General features: G+C 46.8%; 1 protein-coding gene across 1 annotated transcript; it reads left to right on the forward strand.

The window, feature by feature from the left end:
- Positions 1 to 6,240: 6,240 nt before the first annotated feature.
- Positions 6,241 to 16,015, forward strand: ebpl (EBP like). Its single transcript, XM_038802607.1, has 2 exons — positions 6,241 to 6,404; positions 15,645 to 16,015. Exons 1-2 carry the CDS (start codon positions 6,256 to 6,258, stop codon positions 15,883 to 15,885), a joined length of 390 nt encoding a protein of 129 aa, XP_038658535.1. The 5' UTR covers positions 6,241 to 6,255; the 3' UTR covers positions 15,886 to 16,015.
- The last annotated feature ends 377 nt before the right edge of the window (positions 16,016 to 16,392 follow it).

The following is a 16,392-nucleotide window of genomic DNA, read 5'->3' on the forward strand; positions in this document are numbered from 1 at the left end:
AAATCAATTTTCCTGTCCATCCCTTAATTCCCTAAAAAGAGATGAAAAATCTGTCCGTCTTAGCCTTGAATGTATTTAGAAAAGTTTAGGAGACCTGAAAGAGATGATTCAAACAAAGGTTTATTTGCAACCAGAAGAAAAGGCCCCAAACGCAGCATAAAGCACAGAGGTCCAGCCAGGACTACCAATCATGCAGTCCCAATCCGGGCGGCTTTTAATGGTTGAGTCCATCAGCTCCAACTGATGAGCCTGCACCCATCAGAGGGGGAGCTTGTATTCCATAAGCCCCAGGGAGAGATCAATTGGGTCAACCCCGTGGGTCTCATGAGGGTTATTACAGTATTCAATAGAGAATTATAAAGATCCACAATACTTTGAGCCTTGTCCACACGGTAGCCTTGTGGATAGCACAATTGCTTCACAGCTCCAGGGTCCAGGTTCGATTCCAGCTTGGGTCACTGTCTGTGTGGAGTCTGTCTGCACATCCCCACGTTGTGTGCGTGGGTTTCCTCGGGTGCTCCGGTTTCCTCCCACAGTCCAAAGATGTACAGGTTAGGTGGATTGGCCATGATAAATTGCCCCTCGTGTTGGGTGGGGTTACTGGGTATGGGGATAAGGTGGAGGTGTTGACCTTGGGTAGGGTGCTCTTTCCAAGACCACGGTGCAGACTCGATGGGCCGCAGGCCTCCTTCTGCACTGCAAATACTATGATCTATGATATCTCAGTCCTAAATAATCAGCCACTTATCCTGAGACTGTGCCGCCAGGCTTGAAATTCCCCAAACCTACTTTCTTCAGCTTGTAGAAGGGTCATTTGTTCTCGAAACATTAATTCTATTTCTCTCACCACAGATGCTGCCAGACCTGCTGAGGTTATCCAGCATTTTCTGTAACCAAATTTTTTTTATAAATGTTTTATTCAGTTTTCATAGTTATATTGAACAAATTACAAATTGTTAGGAGAGAAAAAAAACCGAAAAAAAAAAAAACACAAACACGCAAAAAAAAATAACATACATATTTACAGGTAAGCCTCTTCGTAGTAGTAACTGCGCCCCACCCCCCCCCCCCCCCCCCCCCCCCTCAACATGTTTATTTAGCTTGGTTTTGGGCCTTAGCTAGCCATCGAACCCCCGTAACGAACCTGTAGCCCCCCCCCCCTCCCCCGCTACCTTCCCCCGGCTATTCTTCCTCTTGTACATTGGCCACAAATAGGTCCCGGAACAGTTGCATGAATGGCTCCCACGTTCTGTGGAAGCCGTCGTCCGACCCTCGGATGGCAAATTTTGATTTTCTCCATTTTGGAGAGATTCCGAGAGGTCGGACAGCCAGTCCGCAGCTCTGGGCCGGGTTGCTGCTGACCGCCAGCCAAACAGGATTCTACGGCGGGCGATCAGGGAGGCAAAGGCAAGGGCAGTCCGCCCCTCCTCCCCCAAGGAATAGATCTGGCTGGTCTGAAACCCCTGAAGACCGCCACTATCGGGCATGGCTCACCCTCACTCCCACCACTTTGGACATTAGCTCGACGAAGCTGTCCAGTACTCCACAAGTCTGGGGCAAGACCAGAACATGTGGGCGTGGTTGGCCGGGCCTCTTTGGCACCGCTCACATCTGTCTTCCACCTCCGGGAAGAACCGACTCATACGGGTTCTTGTTAAGTGGGCTCTATGTACCACTTTTAGTTGCGTCAGGCTGAGCCTTGCGCACGTGGAGGTGGAGTTGACCCTATGCAGTGCTTCGCTCTAGAGTCCCCACCCTATCTCCATCCCCAGGTCGTCCTCCCACTTCCTCCTTGTTGCGTCCAGTACGGTGTCGTCCCTATCTACCAGTCGGTCATACATGTCACTACAGTTCCCTTTCTCTAGGATACTTGCGTCCAGTAGGTCTTCCAGTAGTGTCTGTCGTGGCGGTTGTGGGTACGTCCTTGTCTCCTTTCGTAGGAAGCTGTTTAACCAAATTGAATGTTGTTTTTGTCTTGCAGGAAGGTCCAATTTGTTTACATGTCTTTGGTGGGAAACTGTGGCACAATCTGATAATATTCTGCCTTCCTATGTAAGTTCTTCATACTTTGTTGAATCTAAACAATTCATTTGGTTGTACCCAGAGAACTTGAATACGTCTCTTCCTGCTCCGCCATTGTTATCTCTGGCATCCCCTCAATCCAATTCTTGGTCCCTCCAATTTCTCATCTACATTCTGCCACTTGCTGGCATCATCCAAAACCACAGTGCCTGTTCCAAAGGTATACTGATGACATCCAGCGCGGAGCTATCTGCTACCTCACTCAGCCCCTTCAATGGGTGGAATTCCCCAAGCCACCAGCGGTGGGTCTGGTGATGGGCACAGATGAATCTGGCAGGATCGCTGAAAAAGCCAGAAATAAGCCAACATAAAATCCGGTTGCAATTCTCCCATGGTGGGTTGGGCAGCCCACTGGCAGATAGTGTAAACGTAATGTATGTTCATTAAAACAGCTGCCCACCAGTGTCCCGTCAGGCATTCAAATCTTGCTTCAAGGCAGCAGGAAATCACATTGCCGTTAAACCCGATTGCTAATGAGTGGCATGTACAAGGCTGTCCTCAGTTCTCCGGAGACTTTGAGGTGAGTGCAACACTGCCAGAGTGCTCCTCTGCTTCTGATGCTCCCTCCACCACTCTGGCAGGGCAGACCAGCCCTGCCTCCATCTCCATTCCGAGTGGTCTTCATGGACAGCACCGTGCTGCTGGATCTATGGACCCTCCTGTGTCACCACTCAATTCAGTACTGCAATGGGGTTGGGGTTCTCCTTACCCATGGCCACACATCAGTGTCTATCTGGACAGGACAAAAGTCCGATAGTTCGACCAGGCAGAATGCAAGGTGATGTGGGGGCGCCATGGTCAGTAGCTTGATGAAGACGAGGGGGCCATGTAGAAGAAGGGATTAGATGGGGGGAGTGAGAGGGTTTGTGATAGCAGGAAGAGGTTGGCGGAGGAAAGAATGTTCAAAAAAGGGGGTCAAAGGGACACCACATTGTTTACTGAGAGGGGGAATGCACAAAGATCCATATATGGCATGGGCGCCTTGAATGTGATGGGCCCGGATGAGGGTGGTTGAATCAAGGACCAGAATTTTTCTTGAGACTGCCCTTTCCCAGTTATGGACTCAGTTATGGGCCCACCAGGAGACTCATGGAATTGAAGTACAATTATTGACCTGGTTAGCAAATTGGCTGAGTAAAGGAGTCAGAGTAGGCATAATGGACAGTATGGGCACTCTTTCCCCGTGGTTTCTGTGGCTATTAGCACCCCGTTTCCCTGGGTTTCTGTGGCTATGACTCATCTTTCATTCTCACTCCACAGTATAAATATTTCCCACTTTTTCTGTCTTTTAGCTTTGACAAAGGGTCATCTGGACTCGAAACGTTAGTTCTTTTCTCTCCCTACAGATGCTGCCAGACCTGCTGAGATTTTCCAGCATTTTCTCTAAGGGCAGTATGTGATTAGTGTCGTCCCACAAGGATTGAGGCTATAACTATTCACTGTATTTACTCACGAGATGATCGGATAGGAATCCACATATCCACATATTGTGGTGACATAGCATAATTAGTATGGTGAACGTGTTGATTGAAGCATAGCATTACAAAGAATGGCCAAAACTGCCAAATGGATCTCTATGTGGGCAAATAGAAGTCACCAATTTGGAACCGAAGAAGGAAAGAACAGGGTACTTAAATGTTTTTTTTAATTTCCAATTAAGGGGCAATTTAGTGTGGTCAATTCATCTACCCTGCACATCTTTGGGTTGTGGGGGTGAGACCCATGCAGACACGGGGAGAATGTGCAAACTCCACACGGACAGTGATCCGGGGCCAGGGTCGAAACCGGGTCCTCGGCGCGTGAGGCAGCAGTGCTAACCACTGTGCCACCGTGTCGCCCATATTGAACCAATTATGTGAAATGTGGTCTCTGCACAATTTTATTCCTATTTGTCATTATGTTAGAATCCTTGTGGTTATAGAAGTGGGGCAGCACGGTGGCGCAGTGGTTAGCACTGCTGCCTCACAGAACCGAGGTCCCAGGTTCGATCCCAGCTCTGGGTCACTGTCCGTGTGGAGTTTGCATATTCTCCCCGTGTTTGCGTGGGTTTCGCCCCCACAACCCAAAAGATGTGCAGGGCAGGTGGATTGACCACGCTAAATTGCCCCTTAATTGGAAAGAATGAATTGGGCGCTCTAAATCTTTTTTTAATTTTTCAAAAATGGGAGTGGAGTGCTTTTTGACATCCCTTATCTCATTTATAATGAAGATGATTGGTGCCAGGACGGGATGATGGCTGGACGATGGCGATGGAGTTAGATCATAGGATTAATTAAGTACCCTGAGAAGGAGCGGCACGGTGGAGCAGTAGTTAGCATTGCTGCCTCACAGTGCCAAGGGCCCAGGTTCAATCCTGGCCCCGGGTCACTATCCATGTGGAGTTTGCACAGTCTCCCTGTGTCTGTATGCGTCACCACAACCCAAAGATGTGCAGTGTCTGTGCATTGGCCATCCTAAATTGCCTCTTACTGGAAAAAAAAATGAATTGGGTACTTTAAGTTTTAAAGAAGTTAAAAAAGAAAGTTCTCACTGAGATTGGGGACCACCCACCACCCTCTGTTAAAAAAAAACTTGCCTCGTACATCTCCTCTAAACCTTGCCCCTCGCACCTCAAACCTATGCCCCCTAGTAATTGACCCCTCTACCCTGGGAAAAAACCTCTGACTATCCACTCTGTCTGTGCACCTCATCATTTTGTAGACCTCTATCAGGTCGCCCCTCAACCTCCGTCGTTCCAGTGAGAACAAACTGAGTTTATTTAACCTCTCCTCATAGCTAATGCCCTCCATACCAGGCAACAACCTGGTAAATCTCTTCGCACCCTCTCTAAAGTTTCCACATCCTTCTGGTAGTGTGGCGACCAGAATTGAACACTATACTCCAAGTGTGGCCTAACTAAGGTTCTATACAGCTGCAACATGACTTGCCAATTTTTATACTCAGTGCCCTGGCCAATGAAGGCAAGCATGCCATATGCCTTCTTGACTACCTTCTCCACCTGTGTTTCCCCTTTCAGTGACCTGTGGACCTGTACACCTAGATCTCTCTGACTGTCAATACTCTTGAGGGTTCTACCATTCACGGTATATTCCCTAAATGCATTAGACCTTCCAAAATGCATTGCCTCAATTTGTCTGGATTAAACTCCATATGCCATCTCTGCCCAAGTCTCCAAACGATCTAAATCCTGCTGTATCCTCTGACAGTCCTCACCGCTATCTGCAATTCCACCAACCTTTGTGTCGTCTGCAAACTTACCAATAATCAGACAAGTTACATTTTCCTCCAAATCATTTTCATGTACTACGAACAGCAAAGGTCCCAGCACTGATCCCTGCAGAACACCACTAGTCACAGCCCTCCAATCAGAAAAGCACCCTTCCATTGCTACTCTCTGCCTTCTATGACCTAGCCAGTTCTGTATCCATCTTGCCAGCTCACCTCCTGATCCCGTGTGACTTCACCTTTTGTACCAGTCTGCCATGAGGAACCTTGTCAAAGGCCTTACTGAAGTCCATATAGACAACATCCACTGCCCTACCTGCATCAATCATCTTTGTGACCTCCTCGAAAACAATATCAAGTTAGTTGTGACTCTTCTTTATATTTCTTTTAATGTAATCTATTTCTACTTAGCTTTACTGCAGTATCACCTTTGTAGACTGCAAACCGTGACCTGTGCCACGTCCAACACAAGTGCCTTAAATTTAAATTATATTAAAAAAAATTTAAAGTATCCATTTCATTTTTTTTCAAATTAAGGGGCAATTTAGTGTGGCCAATCGACCTACCCTGGACGTATTTGGATTGTGGGGGTGAGAACCACGCAGACACGGGGAGAATGTGCAAACTCCACACGGACAGTGACCTGGGGCCGGGATTGAATCCTTTTAAATATAAATGATGTCCCAAAGTGTATGATTTACTCTTAGTGTCATCAAGGCAATTGAAGATGGGCAATGAATACTTTAGTGTTCATCAAAAACGGATTAATTAAGCTGGATAAATCTATTCCAAAATATAAATTGTGCAGCTTATGTTTCCCATTAATATATTAAACTATTTGTCTCTTATCCAGGAATAGATCTTAGTGTGTTTCACTAATAGTTGCGATATTGTACGCATGCATGCCTACGTCAGTGATGGATTGCACACTCTCAGCTTAATATCTCCATGTTCCCAGGGCAAGAGTATGGGAAAGCAGATGCAAGATGGCTTTATTCAGATCCCAATATTGTGTCACTAGAAATCTTGACTGTGGTGCTGGATGGGTTTTTGGTTCTGCTTCTCATACATGCCATTGTGAAAGATAAATACTACAGGTAAGAAGATTGGAATATTGTTCATTATAAGAAATGCCCAAGCAGTAAACATCTCAATGAAATTATTTAGCAAAATCAACATTAACTTGCTTCTGTCTGCACCATGCATTAGTGTCAGAAGGAAGTATTCCACTGGTGAGAAATCCAATGTGAAGTATTTTATCCCCCAACCCCAACCCCGTCTCCCATAGATTGTCTTCACTTCTGTTCTCTTCATTTTATTCCTCCTTCTGTGAAAGTATTGGCTTATTATGGGCCATGGTTCTAAAGGTGCTGGTCTCTCTGATTTTTAAAAAAAAATTTTAATTCTCCATTTTCACATTTTCCTCCAAAATTCACATCCCACCCACAAACAGTAAACGGTAACTAATACAAAATCAATCCCCTTAACAATAACAACGATCCCATCCTCCCATCACCCCAAACAATGGCCCACCTGTCAATATATGCATCCAATAAAACAAACCCTCCCACGGTGGAAACAAAAAACAAAGGAGAAAAAGAGAAAGGAGTCCGGGACTACCCATGGTCACCCTACAGTCCACACTCCACCCCCCCCCCCCCCCCCCCTTCCCACCCCCCACCCACTCAACGCCGTCCAACCTCTGAAAGAGTACCGTACATGATACCCAAGAGTTGTAAACCCCCCTCCCCCCCCCTCCCCTCTCCTCCCCTCCAACTCCTCCCGCCCACTGCCTCTTGTAAAACCCCTCCCCCAACCTCGGTTCCTTCCCCCCAACTTTCCACCCCGGCTAGACCACTCGGACCCTGTTCTGCCAGGCTCTGATGGCCGCAGCCCCTCCCCCCATCTCACTCCCATTCACTGGCCGGTTTACTCCACATACTCCACTAGCGCGGAGGCCCCCGCCCGGGTCACTTTCCCTCTTGCCCGGCCCTAGGAAAACCCAGAAATCCCCTTTTAGCACATACACCCCGCATATCCACCTACACCCCAAAGAGCCATCACTTCGAGTGAAAGTCCCATCACTTCTCTTGTCCAAATATATACACCATTGGCTCCTTTAGCCCACACACCCGCACGCAGTGAAACAAAAAATAAGAGACAAAAAAGAAGAAAATACAGTCATGAGGTTACATCGGCACATTGCCATTTCTCAATTTCTCAGTTCTGCCAAAGTCCTTCTGCCTTCACAAACTCCTCCGTTGCTTCCGCCGTTCCAAAATAAAAGTCCTTGAGCTTGTAAGTCACCCTCAGCTTTGCTGGATATACAATGCCGCACTGCACCTTACTGATGTACAGTGCCTTCTTCACCCGGTTGAAGGCAGCCCGCCTCCTCGCCAGCTCCACCGTAAAGTCCTGGTATACATGTATACCAACTCCAGCCCACTGCACCACCTGCTTCTGCTTGGCCCAACACAGGACCTTCTCCTTCACCCTGTACCTACGGAAGCACAGAGTCACTACTCTTGGCGGCTCACCCGCCTTTGGTACAGGCCTCCACGACTGATGAGCACAATCCAGTTCATATCGGGAGGGATCCTCCCCCTGACCCAATAACTTCGCCAGCATAGCGGCAAAATACTCCGTCGGCCTCGGCCCTTCAACTCCTTCGGGCAGCCCCACAATCCTCAAATTCTATCGCCTGGATCTGTTTTCCAGGTCTTCCAATTTTCCTCGCAGATCCTTGTTCACCTTCATCACCTTCCGCATCTCCTTCCCCATCAACGTAAGTTGATCACCGAGCTGCAACAACGTCTCCTCCACTTCCTTCAGCGCCTCCCCTTGCGCCCGCACCTCCGCCACTGCGACGCCACCGCTGCCGTCACCGGGGAAATCGCCTCCACCACCAGCACACTCAAAACCTCCCTCATCTCCTTCCTATCGCCTCCAAGTGTTTTGTAAACTGCCTTTCGAATTCTGCAGCCATCACCTTGGTTATTTCTTCAGCCTTAAGCAATGCGGCCTCCCCTGGTGCTCCAGCCTCCTTTTTCCCTGGTGACCCCGTGGTGACCTCTCCACTTCCCGATGGGCCCTCAGCTGCTTTTTTAACGGCCGTTTTCTTACTGACCCATGACATCTTCTTCTGCTGTGCCTCCTCTGTGCCTTCTCCATGCCTTTGATGCCTCCGTGGACCCTGGGACCGGGCTTAAAGCCCCAAAAATGTTCTTCCTGAACGGGAGCCCTCCGTTGCGCGGCCGCCTCCCGCCCGCCATCACTGGAAGTCCGTCTCTCTGATTCTTTACTCACTTAGCTGTTCTTCTAGTGTGTAGATGGGGGAAGGCTGTTTGACTCAGGGACTGGGAAATTATGTAAGAAGACATCCACAAATGTTCATTTGGACGGCAAGGTAGCACAGTTGTTAGCATTGTTGCTTCACAGCACCAGGGACCTGGGTTCAATTCCCAGATTGGGTCACTGCCTGTGCAGAGTCTGCATGTTCTCCCCGTGTCTGCGTGGGCTTCCTCCATGTGCTCTGGTTCCCTCTCACAAGATCTGAAAGAAGTGCTTGTTAGGTGAATTGGACATTCTGAATTCTCCCTCAGTGTTCCCGAACAGGTGGCCACTAGGGGATTTTCACAGTGACCTCACTGCAGTATTAATGTGAGCCTACTTGTGACACTAATAAAGATTATTATTTTTTGTGCGGGGCTCATTGAGTCGTGAAAATATGTCAAATCAGAGTACCAAAGCTGTCTGCATTAGCCCCCATCAACATTCTATTGAGCTAGCTAATTCAACACAATCTGGGGATTGAACCTGGAACTGTCTTGATCTGTATGATTCAATACTCCACTGAGAAGTAAACTTAGTAGCTGAGCTAAAGGGAGAACCCTGAGTGATTCTCTGTATTCCCTTCCACATCCCCCCACCCTGACCCCGCCCCCTCTCCCCCTAACTCCTCCACTCCACCCCCTGGAACACTTGAAATGAATTGCCACATTGGTACCTCTGACCCCTCTGGGGAGAATCTGTTGGTGATTGGCATAACATGTACTCCATGAGAGCAGATAAGTCTTTCAATAACCAAGAGAGAAAGCACTTATTTTCCTGGAAGAGACCTTTCTGTTTGACTTGAAATGTTGATTATAGCTAACTCTGGGTATATTCCACACTTCCAGTTACTTTACAAAACAAATTTCAATTGACCAACGGCAGATTTTAACTTATCAAGGAAAGTACTGAAGTTAAAACTCACCACTATTCTTAGAATTCCCCCTATACCAAAAAAAGGTTGATATTCTAAATGGTGAACAGGGATTCCCACTCCCTGACTCCAGTGCAGGCTTCTGTGGGTGCCATTCAGGTCAAACTATCTTTTCAAGTTATCCCCCGGTATAACCCATACCTTCACCGAAGAATTTTACCTACTTACCCCTTAATAGCATTGATGTCCTGGGTCCTGCGTTATTAAGGAAGTGAAGTAAGCTAATAACCACTTTTTCAGGTTAAGTTAATTTTATTATTATATTTTTTCTTTTAAAAGCTGCAAACACTTTCTTTACAGAAAGGAAAAAAGATCTTGCTTCTGGCTGCTGCTGGTTGCTTCAGGCCCACCTTGGCAATCGATCTTCTTAAAATCTGGTCTTCTTGAGTTGTATTCGCTGGTGAACTCGGTTGCTGTGTCCTGTTCTTCCCATGCACCGAGCTGTGAGAGCTGGCTCTGCTAGCTATCTCTAAGCTGACTCTGACTTCTGTTTAAATTCTAGTCTTCCTTAGATGTATAACTGTTTAAACTCGGCTGCTTGCCTTGTCTTTCCCATGACCGAGCTCTCTCTCTCTCTCTCTCTCTGAGTTCTCCTCCCCTTCTCTCCTGTTGCTGGTTTCCTCTGTCCTCTGTCCTCTGCTGCTGCTCCCTGGGTTTATATTCTCTTTCTGAGAGTTATTAAGTTTTAACGACTTTATTGTAAATGGGCTTGTTTCACTTTGATAGTTTAAAAGTATCTTTGATGTAAACATCTTACTACAACTAATTATTCATTTTGGGCATATCGTCTCCTCTCAGATCTGATTAAAAAATGCTTTGGTTTCAATAGTTAACTTTTATTTCTGTGATTTCGAATCGTTTAATTTTCCAATTGTCCCCAGCTCATAACTTTGCCTTTGATTTTAACTTAAATGATGTTTCTCGTAGACAGGTCGTCTCCAATTTTCTTTAATTGACTTGATGTTCATAGAATTTTACACTTTAAAATTGACACCAAATTCGACTGGGCATCTTCCATCCTTTCCAGCTGTTTACTAAGAGAGTTTATTTCAATTAAGGTGTGAAACTTTGCTTTTAGCTGTATGCTAAAATTTAACTTGGTTATGACTTGAAAGACTTGCCTGTTTTAAACATTCGTCACTTAATGCAATTGAAACTCTCATCCATGCTTTTTCAGATGCTTCCTGAGATAGTTACATTCCATGAAGGTGTGAGCCATTGTTTTAGCTTACCACATGAGACTGGTGTGTTTGATTAGCCTGCTTGTGAGCAAGAATCTGCATTTTACGTGGCACAGTGGTTAGCATTGCTGCCTACGGCGCTGAGGACCCGGGTTCGAATCCCGGCCCTGGGTCACTGTCCGTGTGGAGTTTGCACATTCTCCCCGTGTCTGCGTGGGTTTCGCCCCCACAACCCAAAGATGTGCAGGTTAGGTGAATTGGCCACGCTAAATTGCCCCTTAATTGGAAAAAATAATTGGATACTCTAAATTTAAAAAAAAAAAAGAATCTGCATTTTACAACCCTGCTCTTTGAAGCTGCTATGAAACTTTTGTGGGATCTTTCCCTGTACCCTCTCAAACCAGATATTGCCAGACTTCCATGTTTCAAATGACACATTTTTCTGTATTTTCAAGAACAGTACCCACAGGTGCAGTGATGTGCTGCCAGTGTGCTTTATCTTCAATTGATAATTCCTTGAAAAATTAATCTGTAAGAAACATAAATGGACAAGTATCATACTCTGATATCAGTCTCTTTTACCATAATAAGTAATTAATTTATGTCTGTTTAACTGTTCTGGAACAATTAGCAATGTTTCTGTCCTCACCTGCTGCCAACTGATGCTGACTGAAAAATGACAGCAAACTAGAAATACCACTTGTTGAATAAACAATTTGATGTGAAGATTGCCAACTTATTCAACAATCAGTTAACACTGCAAATATTCAGCTGGTCTGGAAATATCTGTGTGAAAACAGAGTAAACATTTCAGGAGGATGATCGGCAAGGGAAAAGGAAAAGATCCAATGGGAAAGATTTCTAATCCCCACTGTATCACAGATCTTCCCCCGGTTTTCTTTTCCGGCCCCTTTACCATGGCTCTGGAATGTTAAGACCATAAGACATAGGAGTTGAATTAGGCCATTTGGCCCATCAAGTCTATTCTACCATTCAATCATGATATGTTTATCATCCCCATTCTCCTGCCTTCAACCCATAACCCCTGATCCCCTTGTTAATCAAGAACATAGCTATCTCTGTCTTAATGACACTCAGTGACGGTCCTCCACAGCCTTTTGCGGCAAAGATTTCCACTCTATGATTGAAGAAATTCCTCCTCATCTCAGTTTTAAAGGATTGTCCCTTCAGTCTGAGGCTAGAACCTTGGGTTCTAGTTTTTCCTACTAGTGGAAACATCCTCTCCACGTTCACTCTATCTAGGCCTCTCAGTATCAAGTAAATCCTCATCCTTCTAAACGAGTACAGACCCAGAGTCTTCAATCGCTCCTCATATGACAAGCTCTTCATTCCAGGGGTCATTCTTGTGAACCTCCTCTGGATCTTTTCCAAGGTAGCACATCCTTCCTTAGATACAGGATCTAAAACTGCTCATAATACTCCAAATGGGGTCTGACCAGAGCCTTATACAGCCTCAGAAGTATATCCCTGCTCTTGTATTCTTACCCTCCCGACATGAATGCTAACATTGCATTTGCTTTCTTAACTGCCGACTGAACCTGCATGTTAACCTTTTTTTTAAAAATGTTTTTATTCTCCATTTTCACATTTTCCTCCAAAATTCACACCCCACCCACAAACAGTAAACGGTAACAAATACAAAATCAATCCCCTTAACAATAACAACGATCCCATCCTCCCACCACCCCAAACAACGGCCCACCTGTCAATATATGCATCCAATAAAACTAACCCTCCCACGGTGGCAACAAAAAAAAGGGGAAAAAAAGGAGTCCGGGACCGACCATGGTCACCCTAGAGTCCACTCCCCCCACCTTCCCCCCAACACTCAATGCCGTCCAACCTCTGAAAGCGTACCGTACGTGATACCCAAGAGTTATAAACCCCCCCCCAACTCCTCCCACCCACTGCCTCTTGCAAAACTCCTCCCCCTACCTCGGTTCCTTCCCCCCAACTTTCCACCCCGGCTAGACCACTCGGACCCTGTTCTGCCAGGCTCCGATGGCCGCAGCCCCTGCCCCCACCTCACTCCTATTCACTGGCCGGTTTAATTCAACCAGCGTGGAGGCCCCCGCCCGGGTCCCTTTCCCCCTTGCCCGGCCCTAGGAAAATACAGAAATCCCCTTTCACACACACCCCGCATATCCACCTACACCCCAAAGAGCCCTCACTTCTAGTGCAAGTCCCATTACTTCCCTTGTCCAAATATACACATCATTGGCTCCTTTAGCCCACACACCCGCACGCAGTGAAACAAAAAAGAAGAGATAAAAAAGAAGAAAATACAGTCATGAGGTTACATCGGCACATGGCCATTTCTCAATTTCTCAGTTCTGCCACAGTCCTTCTGCCTTCGCAAGCTCCTCCGTTGCTTCCGCCGTTCCAAAATAAAAGTCCTTGAGCTTGTAAGTCACCCTCAGCTTCGCTGGATATACAATGCCGCACTGCACCTTGCTCGTGTACAGTGCCCTCTTCACCCGGTTGAAAACAGCCCGCCTCCTCGCCAACTCCACCGTAAAGTCCTGGTATACACGTATAACAGCTCCAGCCCACTGCACCACCCGCTTCTGCTTGGCCCAACACAGGACCTTCTCCTTTACACTGTACCTACGGAAGCACAAGGTCACTACTCTTGGCGGCTCACCCGCCTTTGGTACAGGCCTCCACGACCGATGAGCCTGATCCAGTTCATATCGGGAGGGATCCTCCCCCTGACCCAATAACTTCGCCAGCATAGCGGCAAAATACTCCGTTGGCCTCGGCCCTTCAACTCCTTCGGGCAGCCCCACAATCCTAAAATTCTATCGCCTGGATCTGTTTTCCAGGTCTTCCAATTTTCCTCACAGATCCTTGTTCACCTCCATCACCTTCCGCATCTCCTTCCCCATCGAGGTAAGTTGATCACCATGCTGCAACATCGTCTCCTCCACTTCCTTCAGCGCCTCCCCTTGCGCCCGCACCTCCGCCACTGCGTCGCCACCGCTGTCATCACCGGGGAAATCGCCTCCTCCACCAGCACACTCAAAACCTCCCTCATCTCTTTCCTCATCGCCTCCAAGTGTTTTGTAAACTGCCTTTCGAATTCTGCAGCCATCACCTTGGTTATTCTTCAGCCTTAAGCAATGCGGCCTCCCCTGGTGCTCCAGCCTCCTTTTTCCCTGGTGACCCGGTGGGGACCTCTCCACTCCCCGACGGGCCCTCAGCTGCTTTTTTAACGGCCGTTTCCTTACTTACCCTTGACATCTTCTTCTGCTGTGCCTCCTCTGTGCCTTCTCCGTGCCTTTGACGCCGCCGTAGACCTTGGGACTGGGCTTTAAAGTCCTGAAAATGCTGCTCTGAACAGGAGCCCTCCGTTGCGCGGCCGCCTCCCACCCGCTGTCACCGGAAGTCCCTGCATGTTAACCTTGAGAATTTAGTACTAGGAATCCTAAGTCCCTTTGTGTTTCTGATCTCCTAAGCCTTTTCCAATTCAGAGAATAGCCTATGCCTCCATTGTTCCGACCAAAGTGCGTAACCTCAGACTTTTCCACATTGTATTCCATCTGCCACTTCATTACCCACTCTCCTCGCCTGTTCAAGTCCGTCTCACCCCCCCCCCCCCCCCCCCCCCCCCATCCCTATCCCTCTGCATATCAACAGTGCCCTCAATTCATGGGTGGCATGGTAACACAGTGGTTAGCACTGTTGCTTCACAGCGTCAGAGACCCGAGTTCAATATCCGGCTTGGGTTGCTGTCTGTGCGGAGTCGCTCCATGTCTGCTTGGATATTCTCTGGGTGCTCCAGTTTCCTCCCACAAGTCCTGAAATATGTGCTTGTTAGGTGAATTGGACATTCTGAATTCTTCCCCAGTGTACCCGAACAGGCGCCGGAGTCTGGCGACTAGGGGATTTTCCCAGTGGCTTCATTACAGTGTTAATGTAAGCCTACTTGTGGCACTAATAAAGATTATTATTAATTCCTTCTTCCAGCTTAATAATGTATATGGTGAAACGTTTTGGTCCCACCACTGACCCCTGAGGCACAGCTATAGTCACTGGCTGCCTTCCTAATCCTTTTTTTCCCCACTCTCTGCCTTCTGTTAGTCAGCCAATCCTTTCTCCATGCCGGTATCTTACCTTTAACACCATGGACTCTTAACTTATTTAACAGCCTCCTATATGGCATCTTGTCAATTGTCTTCTGGAAATCTAAATAGATCACGTCCACTGGCTCTCTTTTGTCGAACTTCCTTGTTACCTCTTCAAATAATTTTAACCTCCCCTTGACGAAGCCGTGCTGACTCAGTCCTATTTTATCATGTACTTCCAAGTACTCTGCAATCTCATCTTTAATAGTGGACTCTAAAATGCTACCAATGACCAAAGTCAGACTTACCGGCCTATAATTTCCTATCTTCTGCCTCTCTCCCTTCTTAAAGAGGGTGTTACATTAGACATTTCCATCCTCTGGGACCTTCCCTGCCTCCAGTGATTGCTGAAAGATCACCACCAATGTGTCCACAATCTCCTCCGCTATCTCATTTCGAACCCTGGGGTGTAGTCCATCCAGTCCAGGTGATTTATCCACCTTCAGACCATTCAGTTTCCCTCAAACCTTCTCCGTAGTGATGGCCGCTACACTCACCTCTGACCCCTGATTCTTTTGAAGTTCTGGCATCCCACTGGTGTCTTCCACTGTGAAGACTGATGCAAAGTAACTGTCCAGTTTCTCTGCCATTTCTATGTTTCTTTTTCCACAGATGCTATCTGACCTGTTGAGAGTCGCCAGCATTTTCTGTTTCCAATTCAGATTTGCACCATCCAAAACATGTTGCTCTTGTTCATTAGAGGTGTGGCCAATAACATGTTTGCACCCTGTACTCTGATTTCAGGCATTTTGTGCAAATTGTGCTGTGCGTTTGTGAGCTCTATGGAGGCTGGATGACCTTCTGCCCTGAGTGGCTCATTGGGAGCCCCAACCTGAACACCAGCAACTGGCTTTATCTCTGGGTCTATCTGACTTTCTTTAATACGATCTGGGTGGTCGTACCAGGGCTGCTCCTGTTGCAGTCTTGGCTGAGCCTCAAAGAAATGCACCAGAAGAGAAATGAGACCGGGAAAAAATCAAAGTGATACCGTTGCCAATTGATCCAAAAGTGAACCACATCTTTTGTGTTCTTAAAAAAATGTTTGCAGAATTCCATGAACATGTTTGACATCCGGTTCATATTTAGATTCCTCAGTAAATTCAAATTTCAATTAATTTTGAATGAACAATATTTTCTCTTTATATTTGTAGTGCAAGATATTGAGGGTATATTGTGTAAATTGTAAGATTATTGTTAAATGTTAAGAAAGGACTTATCTTTACACCTTTCATGACCTTGGTGCATCCCAAAGTGATTTGGAGCCAAGAAAGTATTTTTGCAGTGCTGTCCATTGCTGTCACTGTTGTAATGTAGGAAATGCAGCAGCCAATTAGGGCACAGCAAGATCCCATAATCAACAATATGACACTGACCAGGTACGCTGTTATTGTGATGCTGCTTAACTGCTAACTATTGACAAGGACAACTGAGGAGAAGTACTTCATTCTTCAAAGAAGTGCCATGTGATCTTACACGTCAGCGGTACCCAGTG

The sequence above is a fragment of the Scyliorhinus canicula genome, chromosome 7 (genome assembly GCF_902713615.1).
Source record: "Scyliorhinus canicula chromosome 7, sScyCan1.1, whole genome shotgun sequence".
NCBI classification, from domain to species: Eukaryota; Metazoa; Chordata; class Chondrichthyes; order Carcharhiniformes; family Scyliorhinidae; genus Scyliorhinus; species Scyliorhinus canicula.

Bases quoted from the DNA above. Each gene is read 5' to 3' on its own strand.
- ebpl (XM_038802607.1), top strand. From the start codon at position 6,256: ATGTTCCCAGGGCAAGAGTATGGGAAAGCAGATGCAAGATGGCTTTAT. The intron at 6,405-15,644 runs GTAAGAAGATTG...CTCTGATTTCAG, and splicing joins GTGAAAGATAAATACTACAG to GCATTTTGTGCAAATTGTGC.